This window comes from Kogia breviceps, chromosome 14 (assembly GCF_026419965.1).
Source record: "Kogia breviceps isolate mKogBre1 chromosome 14, mKogBre1 haplotype 1, whole genome shotgun sequence".
NCBI classification, from domain to species: Eukaryota; Metazoa; Chordata; class Mammalia; order Artiodactyla; family Physeteridae; genus Kogia; species Kogia breviceps.
The window spans coordinates 50122478-50142867 of NC_081323.1; the positions used below are offsets into that span (position 1 = coordinate 50122478).

Genomic DNA, 20390 nt, shown 5'->3' on the forward strand with positions numbered 1-20390 from the left:
CTTGGGGTCTTTGGTTTGGGGAGGAGAGTCTCAAGCCCTCGAGGAGAAAGACACTTCTCAGACGAGAATGCTTACTGTAGCAGAGTCTCTCTTATCAGTTCTGCCTATCTGCCTTGATATCTCTCAGCAGAAAAGGGAAGTCTCAAGACAGGTAGGAAGGAGTATGCTTCTCCTCAGCACCCATATTCAGTGGCGGCTCATAGTTGATCCCCCTTGCCAATGGTATCGAATTTGCATGATGTTTTCAGAGGGACTCCCATTTGATTCAGTGGGGGCATGAACCCACCTGGACTGTGTTCTGTTGTTAGGTCAGGGTGGGGAGGTCAGGAAACACCAGAACTAGATGGCCTTCTTCTGTGGGGGGAATGCAAAATGCTACGGCTATGCTGTTCTTTCAATCCCATGGTCCCGAAACAGATCACCTTCCTAGAACCATTCACAGTTCTCCTTTGGTTGTCTTCTGCACAAATTCCAGGACTTACAGTCGGATTTAGCTGGGGAAAATGGGTATATACCACCTTATCTGTACTGGAAGTCTCCCTATGGGTCTTTTCAATTATCTATTTTCTCTCTTGATTTTCAGTCAGTTCTTTCATTTTTATATATCTTTTTAAAAATTGAATGCCAGACTAAGTTTTATAAATATTTACCACATTGTAAATATATACTATAGTTACATATAAATACATCATATGTTACCACTAAGTATATAAAAACTATACAGAGAACCTGAATCAATGATTGATGACAGTGTCTTCCTCCAGAGAAGATTTATATCTGCTTCTAGCAAGCAACAAAGCTAGGAACAGATCTTAATCCAATCAAGGATTGAGGTGATTCAAAAGCTTGGCTTCAGCTTTTTTTGAGAGCTGATCTACTTTGAGTTCACCTTTAAGCATAAAGTGTAGTCTATCCTTCAGGGTCCCCAGTTAAAAGCTTGGGGTGTTTTCCAGTGCCCGTCATTCTTTGCAAGCTCTGAACTCCAATTCTGTCCCCCAATTCTGCATGACTACCAAAAACTCTGCTTAGAATCTCAGCCTCTCTGCCACCACTTTCTGCTTAACCACTTAGCTACATGTTTCAAATCGGCCAATCACTCCATGGGGAAACCTATACCAAAAGTTGGCCTCACCCCTCTGTGCTCTCCTTTTCTCCAAAATTTTGGCCTCTCAAGTCCTTGTTGTCTGCCCTGCTCACTCTCCAAAGCTTCCAAACAGACTTTAAAAAAATATTTTTCCAGCTTTTCTAGTTGTTCTCAGTTGGAGTGCTGCCTTAGAAAAAGCTATTCTACCATTGATAGAAACAGAAATCTCCCCAATAGCTTGTGATGTGATATGATTATATGTTCCAGGCTCATACTATAGATTTTCTGACTCCAACATGAAATAAGACATTTTTCCAAGGTACTCCAGGTTCCTTCTAGTGAGAATTATTTTTTAAGAGAACAAAGTCTGACACTACAAGTGCTTAATGCTATCTAGCTTAATTTCTGAGATTTTTCAGTAGAGAGAATTAGAAAATACATTTTTTAAAGGGAAAATATACATCATGACCTCATACTGACATTTCCAACTCAAATTTAGGATCCTAGAATTCTTACCCAACTCTCTGATTATATCTCTTTTCCATTCAAAAATCTAGGGTCTCAATCCAATATAAGTATTCACTTGTTTACTTTATGAAACACACCTCCAGAATAACAATACCAATATTACTACCAGTTATATGATTACTAGAAACAGTTTATGATATCTTTGCAGTTCCTTATCCCTGGGAGTATATACCACTAGAAACATCCAAAATTACTATGCTTCAAGGTGACTTGAAATAGTCTCTATGTGCTTCAGCCTCAAACATGATATGCATTTAGGTTCACATTTCATTTTGCATTTGATTTTTAGGAATTACCTTTTCTCCCTAATTTTATTTCATTTTTGTTTTATAATATGGTAAAGCATTTGCATGGTTCTAAAACCTAATCCACAAAGTACATTCAGAAGTCTAGGTTCTATACCTGTTTCTGCCACCCCATTCCCTCCCTTTCCTTAGAGTAATCATTTTCTTAGTTTTTGGTTTATCATTCCTTTGTTTGGTCTACGTATATACACAACAATGTAGGTGTATATATTTGTATAGCCCCTTTATTTGAAAACTAGTAGCATACTATGCCATTGTTTTGCTCCTTGCTTTTTCCATTTAACAATATAGTCTTGAGGTGACCACATAGCTGATACATAGATTATCCTCATTCCTTTTTATAGCTACTCCATTTATAGTACTCCATTGTGTGGACATAACATATTTTATTTAACTAGTCCTCTTAGTGATCTAAGCCCAGACTAACCTGCTATTGAATTTTGTTTCATAATTCAAGTCCACATAAAAATGCAAATAGTCTCACTGAGGAGGACAGATCAACTCATCTGCTGGTATTCTGGCCTCTGCTGTCACAGTATTAAGCAAAGAAGTTAACTATATAACCAAGAAAAAAATACGCTAACAAATTTAGCCCCTGCCCAAATCCATGATATAGGGTTCTCAACTGGAGTATACAACAAAATCACCCACAGAGGCTTAAAAAACAAACGATAAATAATAGGGCCACAACACTAACCACTCTCAGATGGGACCCAGCACTGCATTAGTGTCTTTAAAAGCTCCACAAATGATTCTAATACATACTCCGAATTAAGAACAAATCTTCCACATACAAACTTGGAATTTCTAGGTGTTAAAATAAGTGGCTAAATAGGGAGGGTGGGAGGGAAGGAGACGCAAGAGGGAAGACATATGGGAACATATGTATATGTATAACTGATTCACTTTGTTGTAAAGCAGAAACTAACACAACCATTGTAAAAGTTATACTCCAATAAAGATGTTTAAAAAAAAAAACTAAGTGGCTGAATTTTTGACACCAATACTAAAAATATTTCTACATTCTAAACTTTCATTTTTAGTTAGAAATTTTTGATCTAGTAATTCTTTAAAATCAACATACAATGAGAAAAGTTCGTCATGAAAATTTATAGTAATAGCCCTAAACTGTAACAGATTAAGCACATGTCCTAATTACTGAAAAATAATAAATCTGTAACTATTATGAGTGCTATATGTTTAATGTTTAGAATATCCTACTATAACCATGCATGATGATAATCAAAACTACCACAAAGTAATATGGATCCCTCACATTTGTAAAAAATAATAAATCATCTACCTTGAAAGACTCCATAAAAGGGACAATTCCTTTGCTCAAATCCTGGGCTCTGTCCTTGGGAGTTGTCCTGAATCCAGTTCTCTATGATCCCCCTAAATGCAATCCCATATGCATTCACAGCTTCCTCTAGCGTCTATGTGATAACAACTGCCCAAACTATATTTCTAGCACAAAGCTAGACCCGTTTCAGACCAATGTTTCCTATATTAAAAATTTAAGTAATTAAATCCACTTCATTTTACCTCTTGGTTTTTCTTTTTTCCCCAAAAAATTTTGTCATCATCCACCCTATCTTTCAAAACTTATCAACTCTTCCTTTACCTCACCCCATTCACTCAGCCTACAAAACCACTCCCATTTTTGTCCCTCCTCTCTCCCCATTTTGTCCCTCTTCTATTCCTAGGCCAATGATGCCCTAGATTAAATTCTCATCCAAGCTTATTCTCCTACAGTAGCTCAGCCCAACTCCCTGATCTGGCCAGTTCTCTATAGAGACGGTCTTAAATTCTGTTCCCAAATATATCAGCATTTAAGGGTGAAGACAAAATAAAGACAATAGACAAAATGTGATACCCTTGCCAAAAGAAAACCTCATGAACATAGATATAAAAACCCCCAAAAAAAGTATTACCAAATCAAATCCAGAAAATCTATATTAAAAATATATCATGGCCAAATTGAGTTCATTTCAGGGATATAAGGATGGTCAAACAATTAGAAAGTCTATCAGTGTAACTTAACACATTAACAGATTAAAGGACAAATGATCACTGGTCACCTACTATGTGCCAGGCACTATTCTAGAAGATTTCTTTGAAGTCAGAAACAAGACTGTTCAACAATGTCCTATAGACCTTAAATAATTCAATAATTAGACAAGAAAAAGAAGCACAGAGTACACAGATCAGAAATAAACTATTACGGGCTTCCCTGGTGGCACACTGGTTAAGAATCCACCTGCCAACACAGGGGACACGGGTTCAAGCCCTAGTCCGCGAGGATCCTCCATGCTGCAGAGCAACTAAGCCCATGCGCCACAATTACTGAGCCTGCGCTCTAGAGCCCATGAGCCACAACTACTGAGCCTGCGTGCTACAACTACTGAAGCCCACGTGCCTAGAGCCCATGCTCCACAACATGAGAAGCCACCGTGATGAGAAGCCCGTGCACCGCAATGAAGAGTAGCCCTGCTCGCCGCAACTAGAGAAAGCCCATGTGCAGCAATGATGACCCAGTGCAGCCGAAAATAAATAAATAAAATAAATAAGTTTTTTTTTTTTTAATTTTTTTTTTTTTTTTTTCGGTATGCGGGCCTCTCACTGTTGTGGCCTCTCCCGTTGCAGAGCACAGGCTCCGGACGCACAGGCCCAGCGGCCATGGCTCACGGGCTTAGTTGCTCCACGGCATGTGGGATCTTCCCGGACCAGGGCACGAACCCGTGTCCCCTGCATCGGCAGGCGGATTCTCAACCACTGCACCACCAGGGAAGCCCAATAAGTTTATTTTTTAAAAAAGAAACTATTACAATTTATTGGCAGCATGATTATCAACATAGAAAACTTAGTAGAATTCACAAGCTCTAAGTACTACAAGAATTTCAGAAGGTTTCCTAGATATAAGTTCAATATATAAGAAAATCAATTCTGCTTTTGCACTTCTACCATCACAATGATGGTAAGAATCAGACAGTTTCTGGTTCAAGGTGGATTAGAGAGTTTCGACACCCCATCCCTACCAGATAAGCCCAGATAAGCTCCTGCCTAGACCCAAACAGGTAAGCTCACTAGAGATCAGCCAAGTCACTCAGATAACCACAGAGACTTATGAGGTAAATATTGCTTACTGTTATAATGATAATACTGATAAAAATAAAAATCAAAAATTTCATTCCTATGTACTACAGTAATCAATTAGGTTTAGCAATAGCAACAAAATTATATATCTGGGGTAAATCCAATAAAAGTATGTGAGACCATTTTGAAAAAAGTTATAAGAATTTACTTTAAAACATAAAAGATACCTAAATAAATGGAAATATAAAGTATGTTCTAGATGAGAAGTCTCTATTGATAAAGATGACGAACTTCTCCAGGCTAATCTCAATAACAGGTGAAATTCCAATCAAAAATCTCAATAAGGGGCTTCCCTGCTGGCGCAGTGGTTGAGAGTCCGCCTGCCGATGCAGGGGACCACGGGTTTGTGTCCCGGTCTGGGAAGATCCAACATGCTGCGGAGCGGCTAGGCCCGTGAGCCATGGCTGCTGAGCCTGCGTGTCCGGAGCTTGTGCTTTGCAACAGGAGAGGCCACAACGGTGAGAGGCCCGCGTACCGCAAAAAAAAATAAATAAATAAATAAAAAATAAATAAAAAGGATACATGTTTTAATGTGTAATTAAGATAGTCCACAAGATTATACATTTTTGTGAAAGGATTTGTGAATCAAAAAATATAGGAAACACTGGTCAAGAGGTTACTTTTGTGTACCTTAACAGCACCTGACACAATTTCAGCCTCTAATGCTTATAGGCTTATTAATAAACAAATTAGAAAATTCTTAATTAGAATGCAAAAAGTACCAAGAGGAATTGGAAAATTCATTCAACTTAATAACTGTACACTGTTAATGTCAAATTCTAAAAAAATAAAGAGGCAATTCAGCCATAACTAAAATTAACTTCTATAAGTGAAAGAGAATTCTAGATAAGTAAACACATAAATAAATAGCCTGAATTAAGGTTTACTCAAAATGTACTTGAAAAAACAGAAAACTTAAAGAATTAAAAACTGAAAGGATGAAATCGAACCAGGGTCTCATGTGTTAAAAGAAAAGCAGTTAAAGGGATATGACATCAATAAAATGAGGAGAAAGAAAAAAGCAAGGTAAATAAAAGAAATTCACCCTAAGGAGGAAAAATTAGAAAAAGTCAGGCTAACAATAAAGGGCCAATTTGAAAGTGTAGGGAGAAAAGGAAAAATGGAAGGAAGAAAGTAATAAAATGAAGGATTAGATTAGTATATAATATATGAATGAGTCACTTCTTCCACAATGCATTTGGGAAATCACAGAAAACAGTAAAGAGCATAAATGAGAAACAAGTTTCATAATAGGTTAGTGGCTGATGAATTTCTACATACAATCATTAGGGAAAGTACAACCACAGTTTCATTTCAGTTTTAGAAACAAGATTGTATTTAAAGAGAAAAACCAATATGATTTCTGTTCAACCACACTAACAGGTACCTACTTCTATATTTAATTCTCAAGATAAAGATAACCTACAAATAAGTTAATCACAATCAGTAAAAACTGTTTTGATCATAAACATACTCTGCTTTTTCCCTATATATTTATCTGTCTTCTATATTGTAGTAAATAAAATGCATTTGCCTATCTTGGGAGCCTTTTACAGAGGTAAAGTTTAAATGTCAGATACCTGCTTTCAAACATATTAGGCAATTATATTAAGACATTCATGCTAAATTTTTCTTTTTACTCAATAAACATATTTTTACCTTTTCATCTAAGTAAACTCTTCCAGGAATCAGCCAAAAACTTGAAAGGTCTATTATGTAAGTATGTTATATACAGTTTTCACCCAAAATAACATAAATTCACACAACATAAGCACATATTCTGTTAATTCTTCCCAGAATCCTCTCTTTTTTCCCTGTCACAAAATCAAGGGATGAATAACTTCCATTCAATGACTTGGCTCTATTATCAATTCAGTTAATCTCAACACAGAACAGTCTTCACTGCAGTAACCTCAACATTCCACATGGTGGGTCCCTCATGGAGTGAATTTCTGATAAACTGGGGGACCAGCATCTCATTACATGATACAATATTTTCCAGACCATTCTCAATTTTCATCATTAACACTTACTGAGTATTCACCAAATAGCAGGTTCTAAGAATAGGCAGGGATGTCACTGTCCTCACCTGCCTGGTACTGGCCCCACTTTCTGGTGACAATAAGTGTGTTTTCCATTTTCCTTCCCCTTTCTCAGTCCTGCCATCTATGGAGTTGGACCCTCATCCCCCAGCTCCAGAGAGGTACTCAACTCAGGTATGATCAGTCAGAACATTCCCAGGACACTAGCCACAGTGACTGCTTCAGTAAAGGATAAGGGACCAACCAGCGAGACTCTCACCCTTCCTTATCTGTTACATGCTCCTAAGGAAAAGTTACTCTTCTCCAGTTTGATTTAGCTCCTGGAAACATCACATGAAGAGAGCCTGCCTGAAAGTGAGGCCAGTAAAGAGAGAAGGAGAGAGACCAACTGGTCACCTGGATCTACCCACATACGAAGCTAACAATATCCCCTGGACTTTTCTGTCACATAAACCAATAAATCTCTCCCATCTTTTTCTCTTAAGCTTGTCTGAGTTGGGCATCTGTCACTAAAAGAACTTTGATAGAAATTGTATCCAATACAATTTACAAATAGAGTGACAATTAATGAGCCTCTGAATGTGAAACTAGATAAAAAGAGCTAAAGTACAGGGCAGTGAGAACAGCCTGATCCTGAGCTGGAAATTGGCAATCCCAGTTATGTGGTATCAAAGAAACAAGTTAAAACTACTGCCCGCGGTAACTTAGGGTTTGGATCATGTGCCCAACATGATTGGAACATTGGGAGATTCGGTATTAAAAAGTCAGTAATTTAGACCACGTTATCAATTCCAAGACGATAAGGCCCAGGTAGGGGTAAAATAGGTGAAGGGGATTAAGAGTTACAAACAATCAATTATAAAATAAATAAGCCACAGGGATGTAATATACAGCATAAGGAATATGGTCAATAATACTACAGTAATTTTTTTTTTTTTTTTTTGCAGTACGCGGGCCTCTCACTGTTGTGGCCTCTCCCGTTGCAGAGCACTGGCTCCGGACGCGCAGGTTCAGCAGCCATGGCTCACAGGCCCACCGGGACACAAACCCGTGGTCCCCTGCATCGGCAGGCAGAGTCTCAACCACTGCGCCACCAGGGAAGCCCTATACTACAGTAATTTTGTAAGGGAACAGATAGTTACTAAACTTATCATGATGATCATTTCATAAGGTATGCAAATGTCAGATCACTATGTAGTACACCTGAAACTAACATATTGTACATAAATTGTATTTCAATCAAAAAACAAAAACAGGGAATTCCCTGGTGGTCCAGTGGTTAGGACTCTGTGCTTTCATGGCACGGGTTCAATCCCTGGTCAGGGAATTAAGATCCTGCAAGCCGTGCAGCATGGCCAGAATAAATTTAAAAATAAAATAAAACAAAATAAAATAAAATACAAAAACAAAACAAAAGGATAAGGCCCAAACTCCTTGGAATAGAGTTTAATGATCTGGCCCTAGGTCCCTTTGTATGTTAGGAAGGTTTCTGAGCAAGACAGTAATACATATTCTCAGGGGATTATATGACACAGGGTACTATGTATTCTGGAGGTGCAAGAAACCAGCCAGGGTGCAACAGAGACAGGTCAGCAATAAGGTGAAGGGCCAGTGCACTAGGATGGCAGCAGGAAGAATGGAAAGGAACACATTTGTAAGACTTTAGAGAAGGGAGAATAAACAGAAAGAGCAAAAGATTACTCCTAAGTTTTGACCTTTGGTTATCTAAAGTAGAATTTGCTACTGAAATAAGGAAGTACAAAGGAAAACACTATTTTTTTCAATGAGGATAAGAAGTTTGGTCTTCAATGTGGCTTAGTATGAGGTGGACAGCACAACATCCCAATAAAGTTGCCCAGCAAACAGTGGAAGACAAGACAATGGAATTCAGGAGAAATAAAAGGACAAAAGACAAACACGGCAGTCATATAGGTACAGATGCCTTTTTTTTAAGTCATAAAGAATATATAGCAGAACTTCATTCCTTCATTCAACAATAGTTATTGAGCACTATGTCTCAGCCACTGCTCTAGGCTCTGGGAATACAACACTGAGCAAAACAGATAAAAAATTCCTGCCTCATGGAGCTTATATGCTACTGGGAAAAACAGACAAGTCTAAATTTGATTCATGAACATAAATTTAGGGCTTCAAGTATTTATTTTACCTTCTTTTATCAAATTTTTTTCCAGAATTTTCACTTCACTAGTTAGAAAAGCATATTTATGTCCTCAGGCCAGTAGCCAGACAGATTCAAGTAAATTAAGATTTTTTTTTTTTTTAATGCTAGCTTTCCTATTGTAACAAACCTATTTTCCCTCCTTTGTTTCTCAGAGTGTTGGGATTATGTCAGCCCTTCCAAATAATGTCCATAAAGGATGACTAAACTCAGAAAAAATGAGAGGCCAAATGGTACAATGGAAAGCATATGTTTGGGAATTAGACAAGGCCTGAGTTCAAATCTCAATTTTTCTCAAGTTGTATGTAACCTTGGGCAAGTTACTCTGTATCTCCAAGCTTCAGTTTACCCAACTACGAAATGGGAATAACTTCACTCTAAGGATTAAAAAGAATAATTTCTAAAAGGCCCCTGACACAACACCTGGAAAAAATGGAGAAATGCTAGAAAAATGGAAGCAGCTACTGCTGCAACTATTACTACTACTATTACTGCAATGTGCTGGGCACAAAACAGATGCTCAATAAATGCCTTTCTTTTTTCTTCTATAGACAGTATTAATATCATGGGCAACTATAAGGCTCTAATTCAGCAGGTTATTATTGTATTCTAACCTCCCAGAAGTTGTATACAGGACCTTAAAAGAATTAAATGCATATTATTTCATAAATGAGCTTAACATCTTTATTTTCTAACTTAATGGGATATATTTATCCTCCAAAGAAAAATTTCGATGGTGATATTACAAGTAGAAAAACATGATTAATGAATCACATAAAAATGAATGGGGGGCTTCCCTGGTGGTGCAGTGGTTGAGAGTCCGCCTGCCGATGCAGGGGACACGGGTTCGTGCCCCGGTCCAGGAGGGTCCCGCATGCCGCGGAGCAGCTGGGCCCGTGAGCCATGGCCACTGAGCCTGTGCTTCCGGAGCCTGTGCTCTGCAACGGGAGAGGCCACAACGGTGAGAGGCCTGCGTACCACAAAAAAAAAAAAAAAAAAAAAGAATGGAAGTGGCATTGCTTTAGAAATCATCCACCAAAGATTTCATAGTTATTTTTATTAAACTGACACCATTAACTTTATCCTCTGTAATTAATCATTTCTATAGTATCTTACATTTGGAAAAAAAATTAAGTGATTTTCTAACTATACCCACACAATAATCCAAATTGTAAACAACACCCTCAGAGTTGTCCTGAAGATTAAATGGCACAATATACATGAAAATGCCTGACCGGGTCCGTGGCATGTAGTATGGACTCAGTATGATAACTTTAGTGAAATCTAACCCTCTTATTATCCTACGTTCCTTTCAATTAATGAAAAGGACCTTATAACAGCAATTTTAACACAGGATTTATGGAACTAAAAATAAAAGGCTTAAAAATCACACCAACCTAATGCTGACCCAAACCAGAAAGGTATTCATTCTAAGGTCTCAAAATTTAATAATAAAGGTTTGTAAGTTAAATCAAGACACATACCAACACATAATGAAAAGCAACATTTCACTCTTCCCCTAAAAAATCCTACAACTAAAAATTTAATGAAAGGTTTTTTTTTAAAGCCTAGAAATGTAAGTTCCTCTTACTTTCACTTTTTAAAATATTACTTTTTTTTAAAAAAAGATGTATTGTTTATTTATTTATCTTTGGCTGCATCGGGTCTTAGTTGCAGCATGCAGGATCTTTGTTGAGGCATGTGGGATCTTTCATTGGGCACGCAGGCTTCACTCTAGTTGTAGTGTGTGGGTTTTCTCTCCCTAATTGTGGTGTGCAGGTTCCAGAGCGCGTGGGGTCTGTAGTTTGAGGCATGTGGGCTCTCTAGTTGAGGTGTGCGAACTCAGTAGTTGTGGTGTGAGCCTTGTTGCACGCAGCATGTAGGAATCTTAGTTCCCTGACCAGGGATCGAACCTGGGTCCCCTGCATTGGAAGGTGGATTCTTTACCACTGGACCACCAGGGAAGTCCCTTACTTTCTTTTTAAAATGCAAATTCCAGAAGCCCACAAAATATAATGAAATTATCAGAATAAAGGTCATAACTCTTTACCCAGGAAACAGCACTGACAGCAGCTGGAACTGGCTCAAGTGGAGTGTCCATAACAACCAGGGGAGCCCCTTCACTCACGGATGACGCCATTTCAGAAAACCAGTGTCAGGACTGGCTGTTCCCCCTAACAAGTAGCTTTTCTCCAATCCTCTGGACTGTCCACATGGACACTTGGACTTGCTTTCTCTATATGTAGATGACTCCAATGCTTACACCTGTCCCACAAGGCAGAAACCCCGTAAACACTCCAATCTCAGTATGTGCAAAATTAAACGTCTCAAATCTGCTCCTCCTGTGTCCCTGTGTCTGTTAATGATAATACCGTCCTCTCAGTCACCTAAGATAGGAGTTTTCTTTCCTTCACCATCCTCCCTCTCTCTTCCCAAGAGCAAGCCAGTTTCAAAGAAAGATCTTGTCATTCACCTCTACGATACCACTGAGCACCTAACCCTGCCTCCATTCCCACAGCTTATCTCAAGTTCTCATTACTACCCATGTCAACATTTCCAATCTAGTTGCCCACCATTTCTCATGCTTAAAGTGAGTCCACCTTCTCTGAACATTACAGACAGACTGATCTAGCTATATATACCCCTCCCCACCCTGTGGGCCCCCACGGTCTACTAAGGCATCCCAGATTTTCAGAACTTGAAGAACTCTCCTCTGACCCAACCATCCATTCACTTGATCGTGGAAGTTCCTCAAATTCAAAATACTCTGGCCCCATCTTCAAAGGCCATTCCTGCTCTGACACCAATCTAAAAGCCTGTAATGTCATGAAAACAAGATGAACTATGCTATTCTACTGCTCACAGGCTAAAGGTCAAAATTCTCAACCCAACCAACAGGGCTCCACAAGGCCTGGCTCCTGCCTATCTCGCCAGTCTTGCCATGCTCCCCTTTGCTCTCTCTGCTCCAGCCACCTGGCTTTCTATCCATCCTGCCATGATCCCTGTCATCTCCAAGCCTCTGTACATACTGGCCCCTCAGCACCCCACCTCCCATGTAGGTGGTGGCATTTCACCCTTCAGACCTCAACTCAAAAGCCACTTATTCAGACACTAACCTTACCTTTCCAAACTAAATCAAGTCCTCCGTTTGCCCCCTCCTCTTCACTTCCATAGCTTTAAAAAGAATCACACGAAATTGATTACTGTTCCCAAGCTAGAATGTAAGCTTCATAAGAGCAGGACTGTGTCTGTCTCATTAACCACTATAATCTCATAACCTAACCCAGAGTAGCCCTCAACAAGTTTGTGTAGATTAATGTAGTTCATAAACCAGAACCACATTACCCAGAACCCTAAGTAAAGGTACAAGGCTGGCCCTACAGTACACTAGTCTTGAAATCACTTGCTTTCTCCATAACGACAAAGAGCTCAGCTCTTCAACGTTCTCCGTGTTCCCCTGAAGATCTGACATTACGTGAGTCTGTAATTCTACGGTTCCAAACTTCTCTCTCGCAATTCTCTTCTATATACCCTGGCACTAGCAATACTTTACTTTCTGGTCTCCACAATTTTGTTTGCATCCTTTGTTCCATCTGAAATTTTTTTCCCAGTGCCACACTTCCAAACCCTACTATCCTCAAGTGCTCAAATCCAACGTCACTTCCTCCTCAAAATATCCCTTGTATCCCCTCAGCTAGTCACACCCTCTCTGCCCCTGAATTCCCACAGGTTCTCCCTTGCCTCATTGAGGTCTCAGATCACTTCAAATGAGTGCCTTCTCCTAAAGTTACCAACTGGTTATAGTTGTCTATCAGGCCATCCTGACTTACCTTCTTAACAGCACTTACAATTACCTAAAATTATTTCTTTTCTTTCACTTATTTATTTACTTCTTGTCTGACTCCGCACTAGAATGTAAGATCTATGAGAGCAGGGACCCTGTCCGTCTTGTTCTTCATATTTCCCCACTCTTCCACATCTGACATCAAAAAAGTTCAGTAAATATCTGCCAAAAGCATGAATGACTCTGTAGCCCTTATGATTATGGTTATCTATGTACAAATCTTTCTCTAGCTATATTCCAAACTCCTTGTGGACTAGGCCAAAGTCTGGCTAATCTGTTTGGATTATCCAGAAATCCTTGCACAACTAAAGCAAATAATAGTTAACTACTAATTAATTAATGAATCATCTCTCCAAGAGGTACTGCCCTGAACCAGGCCAACTCAGAACTCCATATTCTCCAGAAACCAGGGCAAACAGGAACCTCTTTCGATGCCCTCTCCATGACAGACCTTGTTCCAATCCGCCTCCTCCAGTGAGCTTCCAAAGACTAGTTTCTTCACTTTCCTTGAGCCAATAACCACTGGTTCTTCTATCTCTAATATCGCACAATCCTACCCTTTTCCCTTCTATCTCCAGACAACAAATCTCTCCCAGGGCTCTGTTTCTTCGGAGTACCCCACATCTCCAATCAGTCCAGGAACTCATCAGGCTCTAGAGAACGAGGGGATGTTCAAAAGAAGTGTTTAAGGAAGACTGGCTCTCTCACCTTTTCTTTTATACCTCGTTTTTCCGAAAGAGGCCCAGTTTCAGAGACTGGCGTTGAAACTCTTCGGGATCCTAAGCTTTCGTCCCATGTAGTCCGCCGCGCCCAAACCCCTTTGGGGTGCCCCCACCCTTGCCTCGAACCTTTTCAACTTCTCTTACAGGAAGACCCCAGGCCAGCGACGATGATCTCCCCGGAAGCAAATGGTCCTCAAACACCATGGGGCGGCCTTACCCCCCCCCCCCACTTTCTGTCGGGCAGCCGCCTCCGGCCTGGGGCCGTCTCGAGCGGCCCTTAAGCCTCGGCCTCTGGTTGAGCCCTACCCTCCGACACCCCCCCCCAACTCACCTGAAGCGGCCCCCGCAGTGCTGGCATTGCTCGCCCACCCAGCCGGCGGGGCAGACGCACTGGCCAGTGCCAGGATTGCAGCGGCCGCCGTTGACACAGGGCCGGTCGCATTCCTTGGCCTCGGCTGCGGCTGAGCCCGACACCGCCGTCGCTGCCGCCGCGGCCTCAGCCGCCCAGGGAAGCAGCAGCAGCGGCGGGAGCAGCAGCAGCAACAGCACCAGCCGCCACCGCCGCCGTGGGAGGCGCAGCCGGGTCCCCAGCCCTGGCCTCCCAGCCCTGGTCGCGTCCCAGTCCCGGCACCGCCTGCTGTTCCTGCTCCCGGGCGCTGGCGTCGCCACCGTCCTCCTCCTCAGCCTCGCCTCAGTCGCCGCCGCCGCCGCCACCATCTTCCCGGGGCTGAGACGGTGCCCCACGAACACATATACATACACACACACACACACACACACACACACACACACACACACACAAAAACACACACACACACACACGCACGCGCGCGCGCGCGCACACCACAGGGCACGACCGGCTCTCCTTTGCCTGGCCGTGAGGGGCGGGGCTGTACGGACGGTGGCTCGGGCGGTCAATCTTGAGGGCGGGGCCAGAGCTGCGCGGGAGGCGGGGTCGGCGCATGCGTGTGTGGGCGGGGCACGCGCGGCCCTGGAGGCGGACCTCTAACGCGGATCCTGGGCTTAAGGGAGGCCCTTCCGACCTCTATAACAAAGCGCTCTACTGCTCTAGTTTTATCCTTTCGCCCGGCGAGGCGGCCCCTGCGTAGCGGTCCTGAAGCACCCTATTCCCGTTGGCTGTCTCGGATCCGGTCCCTATGCTAACCAAGCCGGCAGAGTTGAGCGCTGCGGTCCCGAAGACCCTGGTCATCGCTCTACCCCAACTCTCGCTCGCTGCGGGGCAGAAAGGGCCTAGGAGTCAGCGTCGTGGTGTGACGCTAAATGCGGTACTGTAGCAGTGCTGCCTTTGAGCCTCTGCTTTGTCCTCTGTAGTATAGGGTTAACGAAGTAACACCTGTGTTAAGAACCTAGCGCATCGGCTGTGCTCAATAAATGCCTAGGACTGAAGACGCACAGTGCAGCCTCCCTTGATACAGGCTGATTAAGTAGCAGACCAGACCACACACCTTTAATTCTGTACAGGAAGTTTGAGGTTACCTTGCTCCACGCTATTTGCCCTCCAATCATCTCTGAAGAAAGGGCAGCATAAAATTAGGAACTGGAGCATTCCCCCTCTCCCCGCCCCCCACAGTTCTGTCCCTGGAGCCCTTCTTGTTAGGTAGTTTGTTACTTTGGTGCCCCCCAGTGAAACATGCCTCCTGGCAGTACAACCGTGTGTGGTCCCCGACCCTGGAATCTGGACGGACCTGTGACTCGATTTAACTGAAGAAGAATGTGGGGCAAGTGATGATGTGCCGGTTCCAGTTATGAGCCTTTAAGAACAACCTAGCAATCTTGATTTTGAGCTCTTGATAGTCCTGAGCTGCAGCTGCTCTTCCACCTTGCTGCAGAGAGACCACATGGAGGAAAAGTAGGAACCCAGTTATCACCAAGAACTGAGATCCCAGACACAAGAACCTGATGGACCCATCCCAGCTGAGGGACAAAGTCACTGAAGGAACAAGCCATTGTTCCAGCCATCTGGGCCGTTCCACATTACGTAGAACAGAGAGAAGTCTTTCCTACTATGCCTTATCCAAAATCCTGAGAAATTATAAACTGGCTGCTGTTTTAAGCCTCCAAGTTTTAGAGAGGTTTGCTACTCACCAATAGATAACCGGAACATTGTCTGACATAAGCCTTGTGGTGGGATGAATATTCCCATGGCAGCTGTCTCATAGTTTGGGCACCTTGCAGTCCGTGGGAAACAAAGAAAGGCCCTCATGTACCTGTGAAGCTTCTCTTCACACAGCACAGAATTCTAAAATTCTACGATGTACCTCATACCCAGGTCCTGACCTTCCTCATTCTGCATCCCCTTAAGCCTGGTGAAGCTGAACTGCACAACAGCCAGCTCTCCACCCACACATCCCTCCTATTCCTGTGTGAAACCCGTTGTTCAGCCTAGGCCCTAGCACTGGCATTCTGGTTTGCAGGTTATGTTTTGCTACAGTTTCCTACATGGGGATGTGCAGGATGAGACAGGAAAATGGAAGACATGGCCCTACCATGGGACAGGCTGATGTGGAGCCATGCCCTGGCCTCAGGAGGCACTGCTCCTCCAGGCCAGAAGTGGAACCAACCTATTCCACCACTCCCCACAGCAAAACTGAGCTCAGGCTGTGAAGTTTCATGTGACTCTACCAACACTTGAGGTTAACAGGAAATGGCTCGCATCTACACAGCAGCAGTATGGCTGCTCTCCAAAGCTCTCAAACCTTGCTGCAGCAAACATTCTTTTTCTTCTTTAATCTACTCCCTTCTCTGGTTCTTTTTCCTTAGCCTTCAGACATGCTCAAATTATCTTGTCGTTAAAAAACAAACAAGGGGCTTCCCTGGTGGCGCAGTGGTTGAGAATCCGCCTGCGGATGCAGGGGACACGGGTTCGTGCCCCGGTCCGGGAAGATCCCACATGCCGTGGAGCAGCTGGGCCCGTGAGCCATGGCTGCTGGGCCTGCGCGTCCGGAGCCTGAGCCTGTGCTCCGCAAAGGGAGAGGCCACAACAGTGAGAGGTCCGAAAAAATAAATAAATAAATAACAAAATCTTTTCTTGTGACGGGAAGTATTGATATTTTCTTTCTCCTTTACTGTTGTTGTCAGAGTCCACTACACTTTCTGTTTCTGTATGGTGCATTAAAGATGGCTACAAATTCTTTTACACTATTTATGTGAGGATGTGGGGACTAATCCTCCCAGTCCTTGAATCTGGGGTGGCTTTAATGATTTGTTTAACCAGTAGACTATGATGGAAGTGATGTGTTGAGACTTTTGAGTCTAGGTCATAGGAAGTTTTGCAGCTTCCTCCTGAGTGTCTTGGAACACTTGCACTGGGGAAATCCAGCTGCCTTAAAAGAAGTCTAGCTACTCTAAGACTGCCATGCTGTGAGGAAGCCAGCCCACAGCCATTCAAGTCTTCCAAGTTGAGGCCCCAGACATTCATGAAGCAGAGGGGTATCATCTCTGCTGAACCCACCCCAAATTACAGGTACACAAGCAAAATAAATAAGTGTTTTTTTTTGTTTTTTTTGTTTTTTTTTTTGTGGTACGCGGGCCTCTCACTGTTGTGGCCTCCACAGCATGTGGGATCTTCCCAGACCGGGACACGAACCCATGTCCCCTGCATTGGCAGGCGGACTCTCAACCACTGCGCCACCAGGGAAGCCCAATAAGTGTACTTTTTAAGGCACTAAATTTGTTACACAGCAATAGATTACCAGAACTTGCTTCCGCCAAGAAAACGTCTTGTGAGGTAAACTTGATTAAGAATTGATCAAGAATGGCTGTATAATTATGTATACAAATATCATGTACAGCTAGTCATCTGTATATAATACTAAGTGGGTTCTGGTATAATATCCAGTCACACCTAATGAAAGGGATCACTGCAGCTCTGGAAGCACTTCTGTTGGACTCCTTATTCCTTATCACCAAGGTACTGTGGCTGTTCTACCTGAAATCCCATGCCACCTGTTTCTACACTAGTCCTTATCACAGCAGCCACCTCCTGGTCCCAGAAACGTTAATGCCAACAGCAAAGAATTCTTAGCCTTTGATCTGGAACTGTTCTAAGTCCAGACTCTAAATAACATAGTTCTTACTAACTGCATGGCCAGGGACATTTGCCACTAAGATGGTTTGAAGTTGCCTCTGCCGGTTTTTTGGGTTTTTTTGTTTTTTCCACTCAAGAAAAGCATTCTCTCCGTGTGGCCCTTCTGCTCTCTCTGATTTCATGTCATCATTTTCTATATCTTTGCTTGCATTTTAACATTGTCTCCAGGTCATGGACATGGATGAATTTTTATACTTTTTAAATTCATGCAGTGTCTTAGGTCTGTTTCCCTAGGAGCAGACCCTGAAACAGGATTTGAGTGCATAATTTATTGGGAGAGTACTCTTAGGAGAAAGGCAATGAAGGAAGCAGGATAGGGCAGGGAAGGTAGCTGATAAGATGTGGTCTTATCTGGAGCTTCAGCCTGATCTTATGGAGAGCTGTGGAGCATGAATTGCACCATAGAGTTGATCCCACCTTGAGGCAAAAGGGCCAGGATTTTGTACACGTATCTCATTTAGCAGCCATCACTCACAGCAGTAAGAAGGATCCAGTAAAGGAAATTTGGGAGGGGTACCAGCAGTTTACTACATACAACGAATATTTATTGGGCACTATATAGCAAGGATGAATGCTTCCCTGGTAAGATCTATCTGATCAGCTGTCTGACCTTCCCTAAGCATCAAAAGACCTTTCTCTGAACTGTTTGAAACATCAACATATTTTAGTATGCCAAAGGTCTTCTTATACTTTTAGTATACATGAAATGAAGTAATTCCCTGATTACAGATGTCAGGATCTCACTTAACAGGTAAGGTACTATATTGCCTGTGAAAAAGGCTGATCCTGAAACTTCGGAACAATCACAACTGGGAGGGTTCTATGTAGGAATGAAGCTTATTGGGTAGCAGCTCCCATGTGAGGGATAGGTCAACTTACAAACATAAGATCCCAATACTCTTTGGCAGGCTCTAAGGGAAAGTATTTAGGGATCCTTGACCTGGGAGCACAGAATTAGCCTCCTGAGCTATGGCAGAGACCCTATGGCCTCCATAGACAAGCCCCACAAATATAGGAAGTGAACTTTACATCAGCTCAAGGGACAAAACCCAGTCTTGGGAAGAGATAACCAATTTAAAGGCAGAGGACTTGAAATTTCTATTGCATGAGCTGGATGCATGACCCTTTCCCCAAATTTCTATGATAGAGAACTAAAAGCCTTCTCCTGTACATAGATTAGATGTTATGAAAACAATAATAACATTAAAAGACAACTGGCCTTGCTAAATAGTACACCCATGAAGGATGACTTCAAATTAGAGCTTCCCAAACTAAAGCCATTTCCCCCCAATTTTATTGAGATATGATTAACATACAGCATTGTATAAGTTTAAGGTGTACAGCATAATGATTTGACCTCCATATATCATGAAATGATTATCACAATAAATTTAGTGAACATCTATCATCTCGTATAGATATAAAATTAAAGAAACAGAAAAATATTTTTCCTTATAATAAGAACTCTTAGGATTTACCCTTTTAACAATTTTCATATAACATACAAGAGAGTTTATTATATTAATCATGATGTATATTACATCCCAGCACTTATTTATCTTATACCTGGAAGTTTGTACCTTTTGACCACCTTCATCCAATTCCCCCACCCCACAACCTCCACCTCTGATAACCACAAATCTGATCTCTTTTTCTATAAGTTTGTTTATTTGTTTGTTTGTTTTTCAAGTGTAATTGACCCACAACACTGTTAGTTCCTAGTGTACAACATAGTGCTCTGTATTTCTTTTTTTTTTCTCCAGCTTTATTGGGATAGAACTGACATATAACATCATGTAAGTTTTAGGTATACAACATGTTGATGTGATACACTTATATATTGCAAAATGATTACCACCATAGTATTAGCTAACACCTCCATCCCATCACATAATTACCATTTCTTTTTTTGTTGGTGAGAACATTTAAGATTTCCTCTCTTAGCAATTTTCAAGTATATAACTCAGTATCATTAGCTATAACATAGTGATCAGTATTTCTATACCTTCTAAAATGATCACCATGATGTCTAGTTATCATCTTTCACCATAAAGATATTACATTATTATTGACTGTATTCCCCACACTGTACATTTCATACCTGTGATGTTTATTTAGTAACTGGAAGTTTGTCCCTCTTAATCTCCCTCATCTATTTCTTTCATCCTCCCACCCCACTCCCAAAGCCATCCTTTTTGATAAAAACTTCTCAGAATTATGGGTAACAGCCTGTATTAGTTTTCTGTGAGTGCTGTAACAAATTACCAAAATCTTGGTGGCATAAAACAACAAGAATTTATTCTCTCACAGTTCTGGGTTTCAGCAGGGCTGCATTCCCTCTGGAGACTTCAGGGGAGAATGCTTCCTTGACTGTTCTAGCTCCTGGTGGCTGTTGGCATTCCTTGTCCTCCTTGGCTTGTGG

General features: G+C 41.9%; 1 protein-coding gene across 3 annotated transcripts in view; it reads right to left on the reverse strand.

The window, feature by feature from the left end:
* The window catches only part of ATRN (attractin), a 160782-nt gene extending 146005 nt beyond the window's left edge, over nt 1-14777 (reverse strand). For 2 of the 3 annotated variants that reach the window (XM_059037677.2, XM_067013940.1), the window contains exon 1: nt 14192-14776. In XM_059037677.2, the coding sequence (XP_058893660.1) occupies nt 14192-14577 (386 nt within the window). In that variant the 5' untranslated portion in view covers nt 14578-14776. Of the gene's footprint in view, nt 1-14191 lie in introns of all 3 variants that reach the window. The other variant, XM_059037673.2, reaches the window with a different exon arrangement.
* Between the last annotated feature and the right edge of the window lie 5613 nt (nt 14778-20390).